The sequence below is a fragment of the Bison bison genome, unplaced genomic scaffold (assembly GCF_000754665.1).
Source record: "Bison bison bison isolate TAMUID 2011002044 unplaced genomic scaffold, Bison_UMD1.0 scf7180017864163, whole genome shotgun sequence".
In the NCBI taxonomy this organism is placed as follows: domain Eukaryota; kingdom Metazoa; phylum Chordata; class Mammalia; order Artiodactyla; family Bovidae; genus Bison; species Bison bison.
In genome coordinates, this window is record NW_011494735.1 from 9,209,464 (window position 1) to 9,226,855 (window position 17,392).

The window sequence follows — 17,392 nt, forward strand, 5'->3', positions numbered from 1 at the left end:
AAGACAAAGCATCAAATACAGAAACTAGAAAAATGTGGTTATTATGACAAGGTCCAACAGAACTTCACATCTGGTGCTATCTGGAGCAGTTGATGAAGCTAAACCCCACTCCAGTACTCTTGCCTGGAAAATCCCATGGACGGAGGAGCCTGGGAGGCTGCAGTCCATGGGGTCGCTAAGAGTCGGACACGACTGAGCGACTTCACTTTCTCTTTTCACTTTCATGCATTGGAGAAGGAAATGGCAACCCACTCCAGTGTTCTTGCCTGGAGAATCCCAGGGATTGGGAAGCCTGGTGGGCTGCCGTCTATGGGGTCACATAGAGTCAGACACGACTGAAGTGACTTAGCATAGCATAGCATAGCAAGGGAATAGGAACACAAGCTCATTCTGTTTGGTTACTTATTTGTGGGACAAGCAAATACTGCAGCTGGAGGCAAAGCCCTGGAGAATTATTCCCGCATAGCTGAGAGATGCAGAGCACCTTCTGGCTGAGGCTAACAGAGGAATGTCTTGAGTCTTCTACCAGAAGTCTGAGAAGTGCCTCTCTTGATGACTCTAAAGTATGAAGCAAATGTGAAAATACTAAAGCTGGGAGAGGGACCTGAGGTTAGAATAAACCGTCTGAGAGCTCATCAAGGTACTTCCCATGGCAGAGTTGGTTTGGCAGGCAGACTGGTGTACTGATGGTTCTGGCTCTACTATGTACATGCCAGGTGGACGCCAGACTCTACATTCATTCAACATTTGAATTGGATGACTCGTTCTGGTCCTGTACCTGCCACACAATTTCTGGATAATCTGGCTTTCCATGTAGAATGCCCATGTGGATGAGAGGAAGTACCAGTCAGAAGGATGTGAACATTAAGTCTGCTGTGGTGGTTTAGTCGCTAAGTTGTGTCCAACTCTTGCAACTCCATGGACTGTAGCCCACCAGGCTCCTCTGTCCATGGTTTTCTCCAGGCAAGAATACTGGAGTGGGTTGCCATTTTCTTCTCCAGGGGATCGTCCAGTCTGCTGAGCAATTATATTAATAGCAGTCATTGAGAATTTACATATTTGTACTCCTGCCTTTAAAAAAATCTTTTAAAGGGGTACCTTATATGAATTATAATTTATAAACAGGTAAAAGAGTTGATACTGTAAAGGAGACATTAACTGTGATACAAGTGATATATAACATGCAGGAGTAATATGCCTCTTTGTTACTGACACAGGGAAGAAAAACCAGTATTTTCATAAAGTTTAGGTAAGTCAGTGGCTATATCTTTCTAGTTGGTTCACCAAGATATAAGAGTTTCCTTTTGAATAAACTACCTAGCAAGAACATCACAGAATCTGAAAATCAACCTGACCATTACTGCAACAGACATACCAGTGTTCCAAATGCCTCCTACCTCAAAGAGAACTCAACTTTAAAAGTGCAATGTCTTGTTATGTCAATTAGAAGAATTTCTGGCTGTTGCACAAATGTTGGCAGAGAAAAAGAAAAGTTGCCATAAACTTTCCCGAACCCAAATCAGAATCTGCTTCCAAAAAGGCTTTTCCTTCTCAGCAGTAGCTTCAAAATCCTTCCAAGAATTTATAAAAGGGGGAAAAAAAGGAAGAACAAAAGGAAGTGCAATACTGTACTAGGCATTAAAAGTTAAAATTTTAAGGCAAACCAAACAGGGACTGAGCTAAAATCCAAGAATATTCAACACAGCTCTAGTTTTTATGACATACAGAAGCAAGAAGTAACTAGCCAGACACTGTACATACGCACATAATATTGCTTGTTAATTAAATTACCAAAAGTCTTATCAGACTCTTTTTAGAAACTTAAAGTGCTTTGGATTAGATAAATCAAAGCCATTCAATTTCTATCCTTTTTTTTTTTTTTTTAAACTGATGCTACTCATTAAAGAGCTTTACAATTCCAGTGGGAAACCCTCAGATCTGCCAGGGCAAATCTGGTTTCATGAGAACCCCAAACACTTCCTGTTACTGTCTTGTCAAGCCCAAACTATCTTCCAAGTTCATTAACAAAATATGTTCATTCTTGCAACATTTAATTGGTTGCTGGTTAAAAGAGAGAAGAGAGTGAGACACAATGAATATGTTAAAATATTTTCCTACCTTGTAGTCATATATTCAGCTCTATGACCTGCAGGAAAAAAAAATAAGTCAACTGAATGGAATCAGTGGAATGCATTTGGTAATCTTTTATATCATCTGTCCCTTGATTTATGATGCTGAGTTTATAATAACTCACACATTTTACGGTGGACAGCATGAAGACAGCATATAAAGACAGACAAAAAATTCAAAGTAAGTATTTCATGAAATCTATACATAAAACTTAATAAATTCCATAGATTAAAGAAATGTTTCACTTGGCAATTTGAGGCAGGGAGCTTTAGTTATTATTATTATTTTTTAAACAAGAAATAGCTGCTTGATCTTAACTGTAAGGTCAAAGATGAAATACAAATAAAACACAACCAAGATTTCAACGTTAGTTATTCCCTCTGTCTGGACTGATAACTGTGAGAGAGAAGCAAGGGGTCACATAGGGTTAGGAGAACTCAATTTCTTTTAAATTGGCATTCTTTCGAGAATATGAAATCAGGCAGAGAGGTTGTACTTTACAATCAGAAATGACATTTGCAGATATGAAAGTACAAGGACATTAAATTATGCTACATTATACCAACTAGTAAGCTAAAAGCCTTTCACAGAATTCCCTGTCATTTAAAACACGAGGTTCTTATGCATTCAGGCTTCTTGGTTTAAGCAGCTCTCTTTTTGTGGTGCTGTTAACAATCTGAGCTAACTTCAAGCCTAAATATGTCTATGATGGCTGTCTGTTCTTTCTTATATTTAGGGTGGAGTAGTGGGAAGGGGTGTGGGAGAGTTGAACCATTCAACTGCTTTGTTTGCAAAATGATGATATGGTCTTGAAAGTGCTTGAAAATACAGCTGGCAGAGAAGTGTCATGTTGCAGCACCAACAGGTGAGGCCAGCCCATCAGATCAATGATTCAGGCTTATAAGGCAAGGCCAATACAACAATGGTAAGAGAGTACTGGCTAGCTGGGAACTGTGAATGAATACTCCCAGGCTGCAACAGAATCTTTTACCCTACATCTGCTTTTGAATAACAAGTAACATAAAGTATTTGGTTAATATCTATTTATTAAATAGGAGGCACCAGTTCATATCAGAGCAAACCTTTCTCAACACAGATGCAGGCTACTGTAAATCTTGGTAGAATCTATCCTTGGCCAAGACTTGGGGTTAGGGAGTGGGAAAGGGAGATAAATCTGATTTTTTTCCTCCACTATCCAGTTCTACCTATCATTTAACTATAAGTTCCTCCCTTTTGCTGGCCTTCTGCTACTTTAAAAAGAAAAGATAGACACAAAACTCCAGAAGAATTTATAATAGTTATTTCTAAATGGATGGGAGAGAAGGTCTATGGGCAAGTGGAGAGAGCAGACAGTGAGCTGAGTGTGATGTCCTAGAGGACGGCCTTCAGCAGGAAGTTGGCTGTACAGGGTTAATGCACAGTGAGAAGACAGGGCTGGAGGTTAATATTTAAGAGCTGCTACTCTTTGGATTGTGTTGGGGCCATGAGAGTGAACTGAGATCACTGAGGGTCAGTCAGTAGAATGAACAAAGGATTGAGAGCCAAGGAAATAGCTGACTTATACTGTACTGATTGTCATGTTGCATACTTTATTACAACATAAAAGTATGACATAAAATACATGTATTAGTAACAACAAAAACAGCAATGATGTCTAACATTTATCGACACTGTTCTAAGCACTTCCTGTAGAGTAACACAATTTTTATAACTTTATGAAGTAGGTACTATAATATCGCTAGACTGAGCCCATAGAAGACAAGTGACTCGTCCAAGGTCGCATGGTCAGTATGTGGTGGGTCTGGCACTAAAGCCCAGGTTTTTTTTAATTCTAGACCCAAGCTCCCACATATATTGTAAAATGTAAATCTTTTTCTCCCCAGCAAATACTCAGAAAAACCCTAGAAGGCAGGTAGAGATATCTGTCTGCCTCATACGGATAAAGCCAAATACAAAATACTGAAGATTTAATAAATTAAATACATTTTAAAAACAACTTTAATACCTATCAAATTAAAGAGAACCACAGAGGTTAATAACTTCCAAGTGATTCAAAAAGATGTTAATGATAATTCCTTAGAAACTAAATGCTTTTACAATGTTGAAATTTTACTACTTTTGTTAAAGTATCCTAACTGAATAGTCTCTAGATTTAGAAAATGATCATATATAAAATGGCTTAAAATCATTTTGTTCCATCCATCCACGGTTAATAGTATTTGATAAAAAATTAAAAACCTATAAGATACATTTTGATTAATGAATCAAGAGCGAGCTTTGTGAGAACCATCACTCACAGTATAAGCACCACCACCACATCCAATGTTTTTTTCTGCTAATAGTACTCAGTGTGTCCTAACTGATGAATGAGGTTTTATTTTTTAATCAGTATCATCATTAATAGATCAATAACACACAAGCTTAGAAGAAATCTGCTTCCCAGAGAAATGTGAAAGCTTCCAGTGGTCTGAGGATTAGATTTCAATCACTTTCTTTGGAAGGCTACTTAATTATTAAAAACAACAGACAACTCCTTCTTCTACCCCAATACAAGCCATTTGGAGGAAAAAAAAAAAATGATCCAGGATTATCTTGTTCTTGGTACAAACAGCTACTTCGACTACTTTTAAAATTTACTCGAGAATTAGGAAGTGAATTATTTTTCAAGCCCAAATGTATTTTATGTCCACAGAGTAAAAGTGAAAAGCAAAATATAATTTGGTGGCAATCTGAGTCCCCAAACTAGATAAAATATTTAAAATGCACGCAGCTCGCACTGAATGGAGGCATCCTGGATTTTGTCCCTAATGAATGATTGATAAGGACTTGTGGCGTTACTTTCCAGCCCTTTATCTTCCTTAAAAGTACAACTACTGCAGTACTTTTCTAAAAAATATAATTATTCACAATCAGCTTTTCTTTCAAAAGTATATTTGTACTTTGACTCAAAGACAAAGGAGTGAGTGATGATAGTCTATTTAATTCCTATGTCCAGGGCTAAAAACAATATAACATGGAACTCAGGTTTCAGTGTTTGATTATCTGTGTTTAGCAAAAATTACATGGATTTTTACAACCCGTTAACTCCAAATGCTACACTCAAAGAAGCCGTGTGAACACCAAGGCTCATTACTAAAATAGAACAAAATTTCTGTGCCTCAGTTTTACAGACATATAGCTCATTTTCCATGCTCGATTTAACATCTATTTCCCTAACCCTAACCCTAATCCTAACCCTAATATGACCAACCTAGATAGCATATTCAAAAGCAGAGACATTACTTTGCCAACAAAGGTCCGTCTAGTCAAGGCTATGGTTTTTCCTGTGGTCATGTATGGATGTGAGAGTTGGACTGTGAAGAAGGCTGAGCGCCAAAGAATTGATGCTTTTGAACTGTGGTGTTGAAGAAGATTCTTGAGAGTCCCTTGGACTGCAAGGAAATCCAACCAGTCCATTGTGAAGGAGATCAGCCCTGGGATTTCTTTGGAAGGAATGATGCTAAAGCTGAAACTCCAGTACTTTGGCCACCTCATGTGAAGAGTTGACTCATTGGAAAAGACTCTGATGCTGGGAGGGATTGGGGGCAGGAGGAGAAGGGGACGACAGAGGATGAGATGGCTGGATGGCATCACTGACTCGATGGACGTGAGTCTCAGTGAACTCCGGGAGTTGGTGATGGACAGGGAGGCCTGGCGTGCTGCGATTCATGGGGTCGCAAAGAGTCAGACACGACTGAGCGACTGATCTGATCTGATCTGATCTTATTTAAAAACAAAGACATCACAAAATGATATAATGGTGTTGCTGAAGGATGAAGAAGATGATGATGACGCCTTTGGCCTTAACTCATCGTGTGTTTTTTTTTCTATTTCAGTTGTTTTCAAAGATTTGGAATTCTGATATTTGACAGTGCCACTTTAAGAGCCCAATCTAGTTGCTCTGCAATGTTGTAAATCAAAGGACTTACTGGGTCACTGGTAGCCTGCCAAAAGCGAGCAGTAAGACAGGCCAAACACATGTCTGTAGTTACAGTTTCAGCTGTGTACGATCAACTGCTAAATCCCTGAGTTAGGCTCTATTTGTTTTACTATGAGGGCAGTTTTTGCAGCAATGAGCCTAGTATAACTCAGAGATGTGGTTTCTATATAAAAAGTCAAGACTGTCCCCAAATGCACTGTTTAATTCTGACCTTCTAACCTTAGTTAACCAACCCCAGAGTTGGAGCCCTTCTTAAGGGCTCGCCATTGGATAATCTCACTGTGGGACAGGCACCATTAACTTTCCTGGTCGCCCCTTGGTGTAAGCCTATTAATGTGAACAGGGCTTGTGTGGAAAGCTGAAGGGCTCACAAGAGCTGAAAGATGGGGCATGTCCTCCACGCTCAGTCTTTCGCTGGGCAAAGCTGCTAGCATCAAGGCCGGGCTGTGACCAACAGCTAGAGTGCCGCCAAGTCTGCACGTGGGCAGGGCTGGGGAGCAGAGAGGTCTGCAGCCAGTGTGTCTGCTGGCCCCGGATGAGAACAATCCAGTTTCTTGTGCAGAAAAAATCCAATTCAGTGAACATCTGGAATACCTGAACACAGCTTGTGTCACTAGGACACTGGAAACCACTGAAAGAAATTACAAGAGGAGAAATCCTGGCACAGAGTTCACCAGGCATGATATAGTTTTATACAATTCAGCAGCTAAAGACAGAATCTGGCTAAAATATAGCCTTAGCCAATAATGGCATATAAAATCATATCAACCAGTGGGGCTTCCTCTCCAGGAGACAGAAGGGAATCTATGTAGAATGAGTACCATAAAGGTTTCAGAATGTGATCAGAGTATTAACACATGTCTGCCTGCAGCGCCAAGAATGAATTCACCCACTACTTCATTCCCTGCAACTCACAATTTCTGAAGTGGTGTCTCCAGTTCTGTAAGTATTCAGCTGCACTTAAGATAATTTATGCTTTGGGATGGGCAATGACCTTGGGGCATCACTGAAATATAAGGCATTTGTGAAAAATGGAAAAAAAGAAAAAGACTTCACATGTTATGAGGAGAAAAACAAGAAAAAGACACAATAGCTGAGGTAAGACAATTATTCAAAGAAAAAAAGGGCTTTTTCTAAGGTTCAAACTTCTGTTACAGAAAAACTGAAAAGACTGGTACAGGGAACATTCTTATACCTTCACATAGATTTCCCAACTGGTAACATTTTACAATAATGACTTTATCTCCTCCTCTCTCCCTCATTCTTACATATGTCTTTTTTCCTGAACCATCTGAAAGTAAGTTGCAGAATTAGGACACTTAGCAAGCATTTCTTAATAATAAGAATATTCTCCTTCATAAGTTTATCATATCTAGGAAAATGAAAAATTCATTCAATAATATCATATAATATAGTCTATATTTAAATTTCCCCAAATATCACTAAAACATCTTTTATAACTTTTGATTTTTGATTCATAATCTAATGAATATTCACATATTATATTTAGTTACTTGATTTTTTGGTCACCTGACATGAAGAGCTGATTCACTGGAAAAGCCCCCTGATGCTGGGAAAGATTGAGTGCAGGAGGAGAAGGGGATGACAGAGGGTGAGATGGCTGGATGGCATCACCGACTCAATGGACATGAGTTTGAGCAAACTCTGGGAGATACTGGAAGGACAGGGAAGCCTGGCTTGCTGCATGCAGTCCATTGGGTTGCAGAGTCAGACATGACTTAGCAACAATAATTTTTTTTTTTTTTTTTAATTAAGGCACCATTGAAGGAGCCTATGATGGTACGCGCCGCCGAGACGATGACCACCGGGTCCGAGTCTGCACTCATCCTGCCGCACAATCGCCTCTCGAGCAGCTCCTATGGGCCCCAGAACAGCCGGCTTAGTCGCAACAATAATTTTTTAAGACACTTTTTAGTACTTTAAGTGTTTTTTTTTTTCTAAGTAAAATTGGCCTTTTATCTTAGAGTCTGGCATTCTAACTGCAATTCATGGTATTTCAGGTTATGAAGACCTTTCTACATGTGGACATTCCCTGAGGATAATGAGTCCTTTGGAGGAGACCAGGAGATAAGGTGATGGAAACACCTTGTTTTCTGGGCAGGAAAGTTCTAAAACTGGTCAACTCTTTTTAGCTTGAGTTGTTCACGCAACTCGCTCCCTGATTTCCCTCTCCCATCTGTATTGTCTTTCACTTTTTATAACTTCCAGCAAGATCTAGTGTGAAAAATAAGAATTAAACGTGTTACCGACTGGTACTGAGGTACTGAGGACAGGGACCTGGTGGTTTTTTTCTCCTCTTTTTAAATTTCACAAAGATGAAAAGAGAAAAACATCTACACTATCCCCTTTGCTTGTAATCCTTTCTCTCTCCTCAGTTTTCCCATCTGTGAAAAATGGGGAAATTAACAGTGCTCAGTTAAATATACAGCTTAGAACAATGCCTGGCACACAGAGAGTTTTCTATAAGTGGTTGCTATTGTTGTTTTTGTTTTTACTAGATATACTAATAGAATGAAACTATTTCTCAACTAAGACCAATCTTACTGGGGGGAGTGGGGGGGAGGGCACCCAAACTGGTTTAACTGGTTTCTAGAGTCCGATGGACATGGCAACCCACTCCTGTACTCTTGCCTGAAAAATCCCATGGATGGAGTGGCCTGGTAGGCTATAGTCCATGAGATCTCGAAGTTAGACATGACTGAGCGACTTCACTTTCACTTTTCACTTTCATGCATTGGAGCAGGAAATGGCAACCCACTCCAGTGTTCTTGCCTAGAGAATCCCAGGGACGGGGGAGCCTGGTGGGCTGCCGTCTATGGGGTCGCACAGAGTCGGACACGGCTGAAGTGACTTAGCACTAGCAGAGTCCAAAAAGGCAATAGATGGGACAACAAATACCAGCCCATTTAAACAAAAGGGGTGGGACTGGAAGGGTGGGGAAAGTACACCAAGGACAGGAAGAAGTGGCTGGGGCAGAGGAGGGGGCTGTCAGCAGGTGGGAGCAGGCGCAGTTCCTTACACTTCTGTACTCCTAGAAGCACTGGGGCTCTGAAGACCCTTCTTTGCAGCTCTGTGTTGGTTTTTCAGCCCTAGATTTCACTGCTCTGCCTCCAAGTTAGCATAAAGTTTATAGGGAAAATAATTTCGGAGAATTCCCTGGTGGTCCAGTGGTTGGCACTCTGCCCCCCTTACTGATGGGAGCCTGGTTCCATCCCTGATTGGGGAACTAAATCCCATAAGTTGGTGGTGTTGTTTAGTCACTCAGTCATGTCTGAGTCTTCTGCAATCACATGGACCCAACCCGCCAGGCTCCTCTGTCAACGGGATTTTCCAGGCAAGAATACTGGAGTGGGTTGCCATTTCCTTCTCCAGGGGATCTTTACAACCCAGGGATTGAACCCACGTCTCCTGCTTGGCATGAAGAACCACTGAGCTACCTGGGAAGTGTGGCACAGCCTCCAAAAGCAAAAAGGATAAAAGGAAATAGTTCCAGGGAAAATTTGATTCTTAAACAGATAAAGCCAAATCTAAACATACGCTGTTCTCTGCTTCTTCCAGAACAAATTCACACGGTTCATATTCTTCATGGAACACATACACAACACAAGATATAATCCAGGTCATCTCCCCAACTCTTTCAGATAACTGACCTTCTCCAAGCGTCCTCTGCAACAAGTCATGCTTGGCTTGAAGTTTTGTGATGAGATTACTACCCTCCAAATATTCTCTGAGTTTCTGCAAAAGGAAAGATACATTTTTAACTTTAAAAGAAACTATTTGATGTCAAGGAACTTCCTACAGGATATCTAAAAATCCAGCCATTCTTACCTCCTAGATCCTAGAATCTTGGTATGCAAAGTATGGTTCTGATGCAGACCACGGCATCAGCCTATTAGAGGTGTGAACTCTCAGTGACCCCCACGCCAGGACTATTGGCATCAGAACCTGCATTTTAACAAGCTCTCGTGGTGACATGTATGTTCATGAGATCCTTTAAAAGTTCTGTTTTAGAGCAGCCCTTTTTAACTTTGTCTGCATATCAGCACTATCTCCCATATCCCAGAATTGCTGAATTGGGAACTCTGGTCTTAATAAAGAATGCTAGATGATTCTGATGCAATTCCAAAAGCAGAGCTGGGGGACCCCAGATTGGAGACCCCAAGAGGTTGGGGAAGCAGCAGGCGTACCATGAAGTAGAACTGCTCGGTCTCCTGCTGGTTGGCTCTTCTCTTGGCGATGCTGGGCTTACTCAGATAGGTTTCAGAGACCGTGGACTTCACAGACTCTGTGGAGCGACTGTGCTGGAAGCACTCAGAAACATCGTAGTCCTCGATAGTGACCATATCCTGTATTGTCTGCAGGGTGGCCTCAGTCGTTTTCTTAACCTGGGAACAGGAGTACATCTCTCCAGTGAGTACCTTATTTCATGAATCCCACGCTCAGTGAGAAACCACTCTGTCAGTCAGAAATGGGGGCACAGGCCCTCCCGTCCAAAGTTCAGAGTCCACTGGGGGAACAGCAAGAGATCAAACCAGTCAATCCTAAAGGAAATCAACACTGATTACTCATTGAAAGGGCTTGATGCTGAAACTCCAATACTTTGGCCAGCTGATACAAAGAGCTGACTTATTGAAGAAGACCCTGATGCTGGGCGAGACTGAGGGCAAGGGGAGAAGGGGGCGACAGGATGAGATGGTTGGATGGCATCACCAACTCAATGGACATGAGTTTGAGCAAGCTTGGGGAGAAGGTAAAGGACAGGGAAGCCTGGTGTGCTGCAGTTCATGGGGTCTCAAAGAGTTGGACACAACTTAGCAAATGAACAGTAACAACAGGGGAGAGAGACAGGTAAACAATACCTCATGTCACAAATATGAGAGGCTTTCTTCCAAATTATCCTAAGGAGGACGTCATTCATATATGAGTTCTTGTAAATCTCATGTATCACCGGGTACTCTCTCAATTACATTTTGTTTTAAAGAACCTTCAGTTTAACTGAAGTGAAATTACACACAGGAAGATGCATGAACAGTAAGTATGACTTTATGAATTATCACTGACTGAACACATTCATGTGATTACCACTCAGATAAAGAAATCTAGTACATTATGAGTGCCCTCTGCTTCTCCCAATCACCACACATGCTTTTCTCCTCCCCAAAGGTAGTTACTAAGTACTATAGTATGTAGGATTTTTGTCTTGCTTCTTTTGCTCAACTTTATATAGTAAGATTTATTCATTTCTTATGAGTATCCTATTTCACTGCTGAATATTCATTGTAAGAATACATTGTAATTCATCCCTTTTACTGTTGACAGATGACTTATTTCTGATTTGGGGCCACTATGAATAATATTGCTATGAACACATTTTTGTTGGGCCACACATACGTGAGTAGACTTGCTGCTTATTGGGTATTCCAGACTGTTTTGCAAAGTTATTATTCTCATTTGTATTCCCACCAACACAGGAGGAGAATTCCTATTACTCCATATCCTCAACAATCGGTACTGCTAAGTCACTTCAGTCGTGTCCGACTCTGTGCGACCCCATAGAAGGCAGCCCACCAGGCTCCCCTGTCCCTGGGATTCTCTAGGCAAGAACACTGGAGTGGGCTGCCATTTCCTTCTCCAATGCATGAAAGTGAAAAGTGAAAGTGAAGTCGCTCAGTCGTGTCCGACTCTTCACGACCCCATGGACTGCAGCCTCCCAGGCTCCTCCGTCCATGGGATTTTCCAGGCAAGAGTACTGGAGTGGGCTGCCATTGCCTTCTCCAAACAATTGGTACTGTCAGCTTTAAAAAATTAAACCATTGTGTTGATGGAACTTCCCTGGCAGTTCAGTGGTGAAGATTCTGCACTCCCACTGCTGGGTGCATGGGTTTGTCCCTGGTTGGGGAACTAGGATCCCACATGCCTTGTGGCATGGCCAAAAGAAGAAACAAAAAACAAATAAATCATTACACTGGTTGTGTAACTGTATCACATTGTGGTTTTAACATGCATTTCTCTGATGGTTGAGATTGAGCACATCATCACATGTTTAAGGCAATTTAGATTCTCTCTCTTGGACACAGTTTGTTAAATCTCCTGCTCAATCTTATAGTGGGTGATGAGCCTTTGTCTTACTGATCTGTAACAAGCATATGAGTTTTTTGTTAGCTATATGTGATGCAAATATCTTTTCCTACTCTATACTGTGGCTTTCTATAGTATTTAGACAAACAGTCTCTAGTTTTAATGTAATCAATTTACCAATCCTTTCCTTTGAAATCAGGGCTTTTTGTGCCCTATTTAAGAAATATTTTCCCATCTCATAAGTGGTCATAAGTAGCATACTATTTTATGCTACCTTCTGGGAGCTTTTCAACTTATCTTCCACAATTAGGCTGTACTCCACCTTTGCTTATCAGAATCTTCATAAATTGATAACTTTATCCTCTTCCCAGACAATGTACAGAGTTTGTTGTTGTTGTTTAGTTGCTAAGTCACGTCTGACTGTCACTTTTATGACCCCATGGACTGTAGCCTTCTAGGTCCTCTCCATAGGATTTCCTAGGCGAGAATACTGGAGTGGGTTGCCATTTCCTTCTCCAGAGGATCTTCCTGGCCCAGGGATTGAACTCGTATCTCCTGCATTGGCAGGTGGATTCCCTACCACTGAGCCACCAGGGAAGCCTGTAGAGAGTTTAGAACATCTTAAAACCATTCACTTTTCCTGAATTATATGCTTTTTTTGGTAATGTTTCATAACATGATATATATGTAAATATTTGTATACATTTATATATAAGACATTATTGTGATCTAGGCAGCATTCATTTAACTTTATCCATATAATTATTACATTCTTTGATTTCTATCTCTTACATTTTTAAGAACACATTTTAGAAGTTCTTTTTTTAAGAAAAATATAGTTGACTTACAATATTATGTTAGTTTCAGGTGTATAACAAAGTAATTCAGTTATATATATATACACACACACAGTTTTTTAGATTCTTTTCCATTATAGGCTATTACAAGATATTAAACATAGTTCTCTGTGCTATACAGTAAATTTTTATTGCTGCATCTGTATAACAATAAAGGAGAGGGAGTGACAGAAGATGAGATGGTTGGATGGGATCACTGACTCAATGGACATGAGTTTCAGCAAGCTTCGGGAGATGGTGAAGGGCAGGGAAGCCCGGTGTACTGCTGTCCATGGGGTTGCAAAGAGACACAACTTAGTGACTGAATGATGAATATCTATTTTATGTAGAGTAATGTGTATCTGTTAATCCCATACTCCTAATTTATCCTTCTTCTTTCCTTTTGGTAACCATAAATTTGTTTTCTATGAAGAAATTCTTTTTAGCATGAATCTTCTGGCAGTGAACTCAGTCTTTATTGATTTAAAAACGTCTTTTATTTCACCTTCAATTATGAAATATATCTTTTTTCCCCTGGTGGGCAGTTACTTTCCTTTAGTACATTTAAGATATCACTGTACTTTCTTGTGGTTTTCATGTTCCTGTTGAGTGAGAAGTTTATTGTCAGTTTATTGTACTTTGAAAGAACTCTGCTTTCTTTCTCCAGCTGCTTTTAAAGTTTTTTACAGTTTAACTATAATGCGTCTAGGTAAGGATTTTAAAAGCTTATTCTAAATATATTCAGACTTCTTGAATTGTGTGGTATTTTTCCAAAGCTATGATAAAACTTCAGATAAAATTACCTTTGCAAATATCAACTCTACTTTCTTCTCTTTCATTTTTTTCTGGGAGTTTAATTATGTCCTCTGTAGCTTACCATTCTCTTCATATTTTCTATCCTTTTGTTTTTCCGTGCTGCATTTCAATTACTTTCTTCTAATTTTTCTTTCATTTTGATAATTCACTCTTCAGCTGTGTCTAATCTGATGTTAAACCATGCACCAATTTATTAATTTGGATTTTTCTGTATTTTGGTATTTCTGTACTTTGGTATTTTTTGGTATTTTGGTATTTCTATATTTCTCAACTCTAGAATTTCTGTGGTTTATTTTCAAACTATTTCACTGTTTAGAGGTTATAATAGTGCCCTGCTGAAATCTGAGCTTGGCTTTTATCTCCTTAAACACAGTATAGAGATCTTTTACAGTTTCTGATAATTTATTTCTATTGTCTATTATGTCTTCTGGCTACCACTCATTACATCTTGTCTCCTTATGTACCTAGTTATCTTTGCTGGACATTTTTGGTAGAATTATTTGAGCTCTAAGGTGAGATTATCATCCTGAGAGAATATTCGTTTATTTTTCCAAGTCATTAGGGGCACTAATAAAATAAAATAAAATAAATATAAAATAAAATAAAAATAAAAATAAAATCACTAGATTTTATTTCTGTTCAAAATAATCTGATGCTCTTCCTTTTGGGAACATATGGTTCCTTACGTCATGGATTTCAGGCTCGGCTATGTACCTTGCCCTGGAGAGTGAAATGTTGAAAGAATCAGCTGAGTGACTCAGTCCATCGTTACAGAAAGTAGAAATATGTTCAATTTTTAAACAATAAGTTTAGTGCAATATGTTTCTGAAATATGTTCAACTTTTAGTTGTTTATTTGAACAACAAAATATTGTTTAGAGAAGAAACACTAGCTATCAGTGCTATTTCAGAGGCTTAGAGAGGTCATGAGACAAAGTAAATTTTAAAAGGAGGCAAAAAATTTAACAGACTTAGTCATTATTCCTGAGGATATACACAATGCAAAGGATACTGGGAAAAAAGAATACTAATGATGACTTTAAAAATAACATTAGAAGTAGTTACTTTAAGTCATGATTATATATCTACAGGCTGAAGTAGAAGACTCACCATCTTGTAGGTGATGTCAGTGAGATGGTAGAATAAGCGGTCTGCTATTCACATACCCCCACAGAAACAATACTCTGGCAGCCATCCACGGAGCTTTGGGGTCTAGGTGGGAGCTTGTAAAACCTCACTGGAGCCCACGGCTGACGAGGACTGACATGAGGAAGCTGTTGGCAGGCTTGCTAACCTTGGTCCTAGCAAGAGGACCTGGAAATAGCTCTGTTCCCTTGTAGACTCAGCTACAATCCTGTTTGGCATTGGTCCTGCCACCAGCACTATCTGCTAAGAGACCCAGGAGGGGTCAAGCCCACCTGTGCCCCAAATAACTTTGCTGATCCTGGCTTTAGCTGTGGACCGTAGAACAGCTCATGATGCAGTTGCAGTTCCTCCCAGCCTTGGTCTGAGAGCAGTCCTATTGCCCAGGGACCTGCCAAGAGGCACACCTGTGTACTGGGAGCAGGCCCGCCAACCTCAGTCCAACTGTGAATAATACAGTAGCCCTGTAACTTGGTTCCAATACCTATCAGCAATGGCCTATGAATAATTATAGCTACCCTAGGGACTCAACAAGAAATAAGCCTATTTGTGTTTCCAGAGGCAGGCCCACCAAACTCTGTCCAACTTTGGATCTTGAAGTAGCCCTATAACTTGAATCCAGTTCCTCTCAGTAGTGATCCAAGAGCAGTCCTGCCTACCTAGGAACCAGGAGAGAGACATGCCCATCTGTGCCCCCAGAGGCTGGCCTGCATGCAGACCTTGGTGCCAACTATGGACCCTATAGTGGACCTGTGACTCAGATCTAGCTATGGTCAGCTGCAGTCTGGGGCCAAGCCCTTGGGAACAGACCCAGAGACTATGGCCCATACTGTGGACCAGCAGTAGTCATGTGATTCCTTGTCAACCTCAACAAAACTATTTTTCTTTTAACTTCTTTCTGAGAAGTGTCAAGGTTAAATTTGAAACTGTCAGGAAGAATAAAGGATGTGACAGAAGCCATCAGACACAGTGGCTGGGACTATATATTATCCCATGGGATGTTCCTGACGAAGAACACTGGCTTCTGACACACACAGGCCATAAGTCACAGGGGAGAACATAATGAGACAAATATGAAACAGCTAACAAGAGGCTTGTAACGACTCCCCATCAGTAGCAGGGAGATGCAACTGGGTTTGGTAGAGGAAAAGCCAAAAACACGACAAGGAATTATGAAAAATCCTGAAGAACGTGAGGTACCAGGGGAGTGTCCAGGTGGCCTGGACTCTGAGATGCAGATCCAAATGAACGATGGGGGAGAGAATGTGGGCTTCTGTAGATGGGCACTTTGGCCTTTCTTCCCCAGGACATTACAATTATTAGAGAAAACAAGGAGTTCCCTTTTCTGAACACACTGGTTTAGTTTTCTAGCGCTGCTGTAATACAGTGCCACATACTGTGTGGCTTAAATAACTGAAACCTATTGCCTCATAGTTTTGGAGGCCAGAAGCCTGAGATCAAGGTGTGGGCAGGGCTGGCGCCTTCTGAGGCTGTGAGGAAGGAGCTGTCGCAGCCCTGCCTTCTTGGCGTATACATGGTCATCATCTTTGTCTTCTCTCCATCTGTGTTTCTGTGTTCAAATTTCCCCTTAATGAAAGGACATCAGTCACACTGGTTAGGTTCACCCTAATGATGGCACTTTAACCTGACTGTTGTTTTGGTCGCTAAGTCGTATCCAACTCTTTTGGGACCCCATGCTCCCTGTCCATGGGATTTCCCACAGGCAAGAATATGGGAGTGGGTTGCTATTTCCTTCTCCAGGGGATCTTCCTGCCTCGGGGATCAAACTCGCATCTCCTGCATTGGGAGTGGATTCTTTACCACTTTACCACTGAGTCACCTTAACTTGATTACCTCTGTGACAACACCATATCTTCAAATAAGGTCGCCTTCTGAAGTACTGGGGGTCAGCAATTCAACATATGCATTTGGGGAGCGTATACAATTCAACCCCTAAACAGACATTATTTTATGGCACTGTGCCTGGTGTCTTGCACCTGCTGCAGGCCTATTCGTCCTTTAAGCCTTGTCACTCCATTGGTAAAGGTAACTTCTGAGCCCTGTCCTACCTCCTCACTTAACTACTCCCTCCTTGCCAACACTGACCTTGAAAGTATTTCAATTACAGCACTGTATCATTTCAGATGTAGCAAAAGTTAGAAGAAAGAGACCACATACATCCACCCACACATATGAATTGGATTAATGCCATAGTTAATCGACCAAGGGTACAGAAACTTACTGCTGGCACAGGCCATATAAGGCAGGCACAGCGGCAGCATACTTCCTTTGCCCCTGGTACCTCAACAGGGGGCACAGATGCAGGTGACCTTATCAGTGCTGGGTAAGGTGTGGCCAGATTTGAAAAAGCAGTCCAACTTTTGCTACCC

General features: G+C 40.7%; 1 protein-coding gene across 4 annotated transcripts in view; it reads right to left on the minus strand.

The window, feature by feature from the left end:
- Positions 1-17,392, minus strand: part of SRGAP1 (SLIT-ROBO Rho GTPase activating protein 1) — a 313,186-nt gene that overhangs the window by 46,490 nt on the left and 249,304 nt on the right. For all 4 annotated transcript variants that reach the window (XM_010841593.1, XM_010841590.1, XM_010841592.1 and 1 more), the window contains exons 9-11: positions 10,318-10,515; positions 9,781-9,865; positions 2,119-2,146 (exon numbers count right to left, since the gene is read on the minus strand). In XM_010841593.1, the coding sequence (XP_010839895.1) occupies positions 2,119-2,146; positions 9,781-9,865; positions 10,318-10,515 (311 nt within the window). The remainder of the gene's footprint in view (positions 1-2,118; positions 2,147-9,780; positions 9,866-10,317; positions 10,516-17,392) is intronic.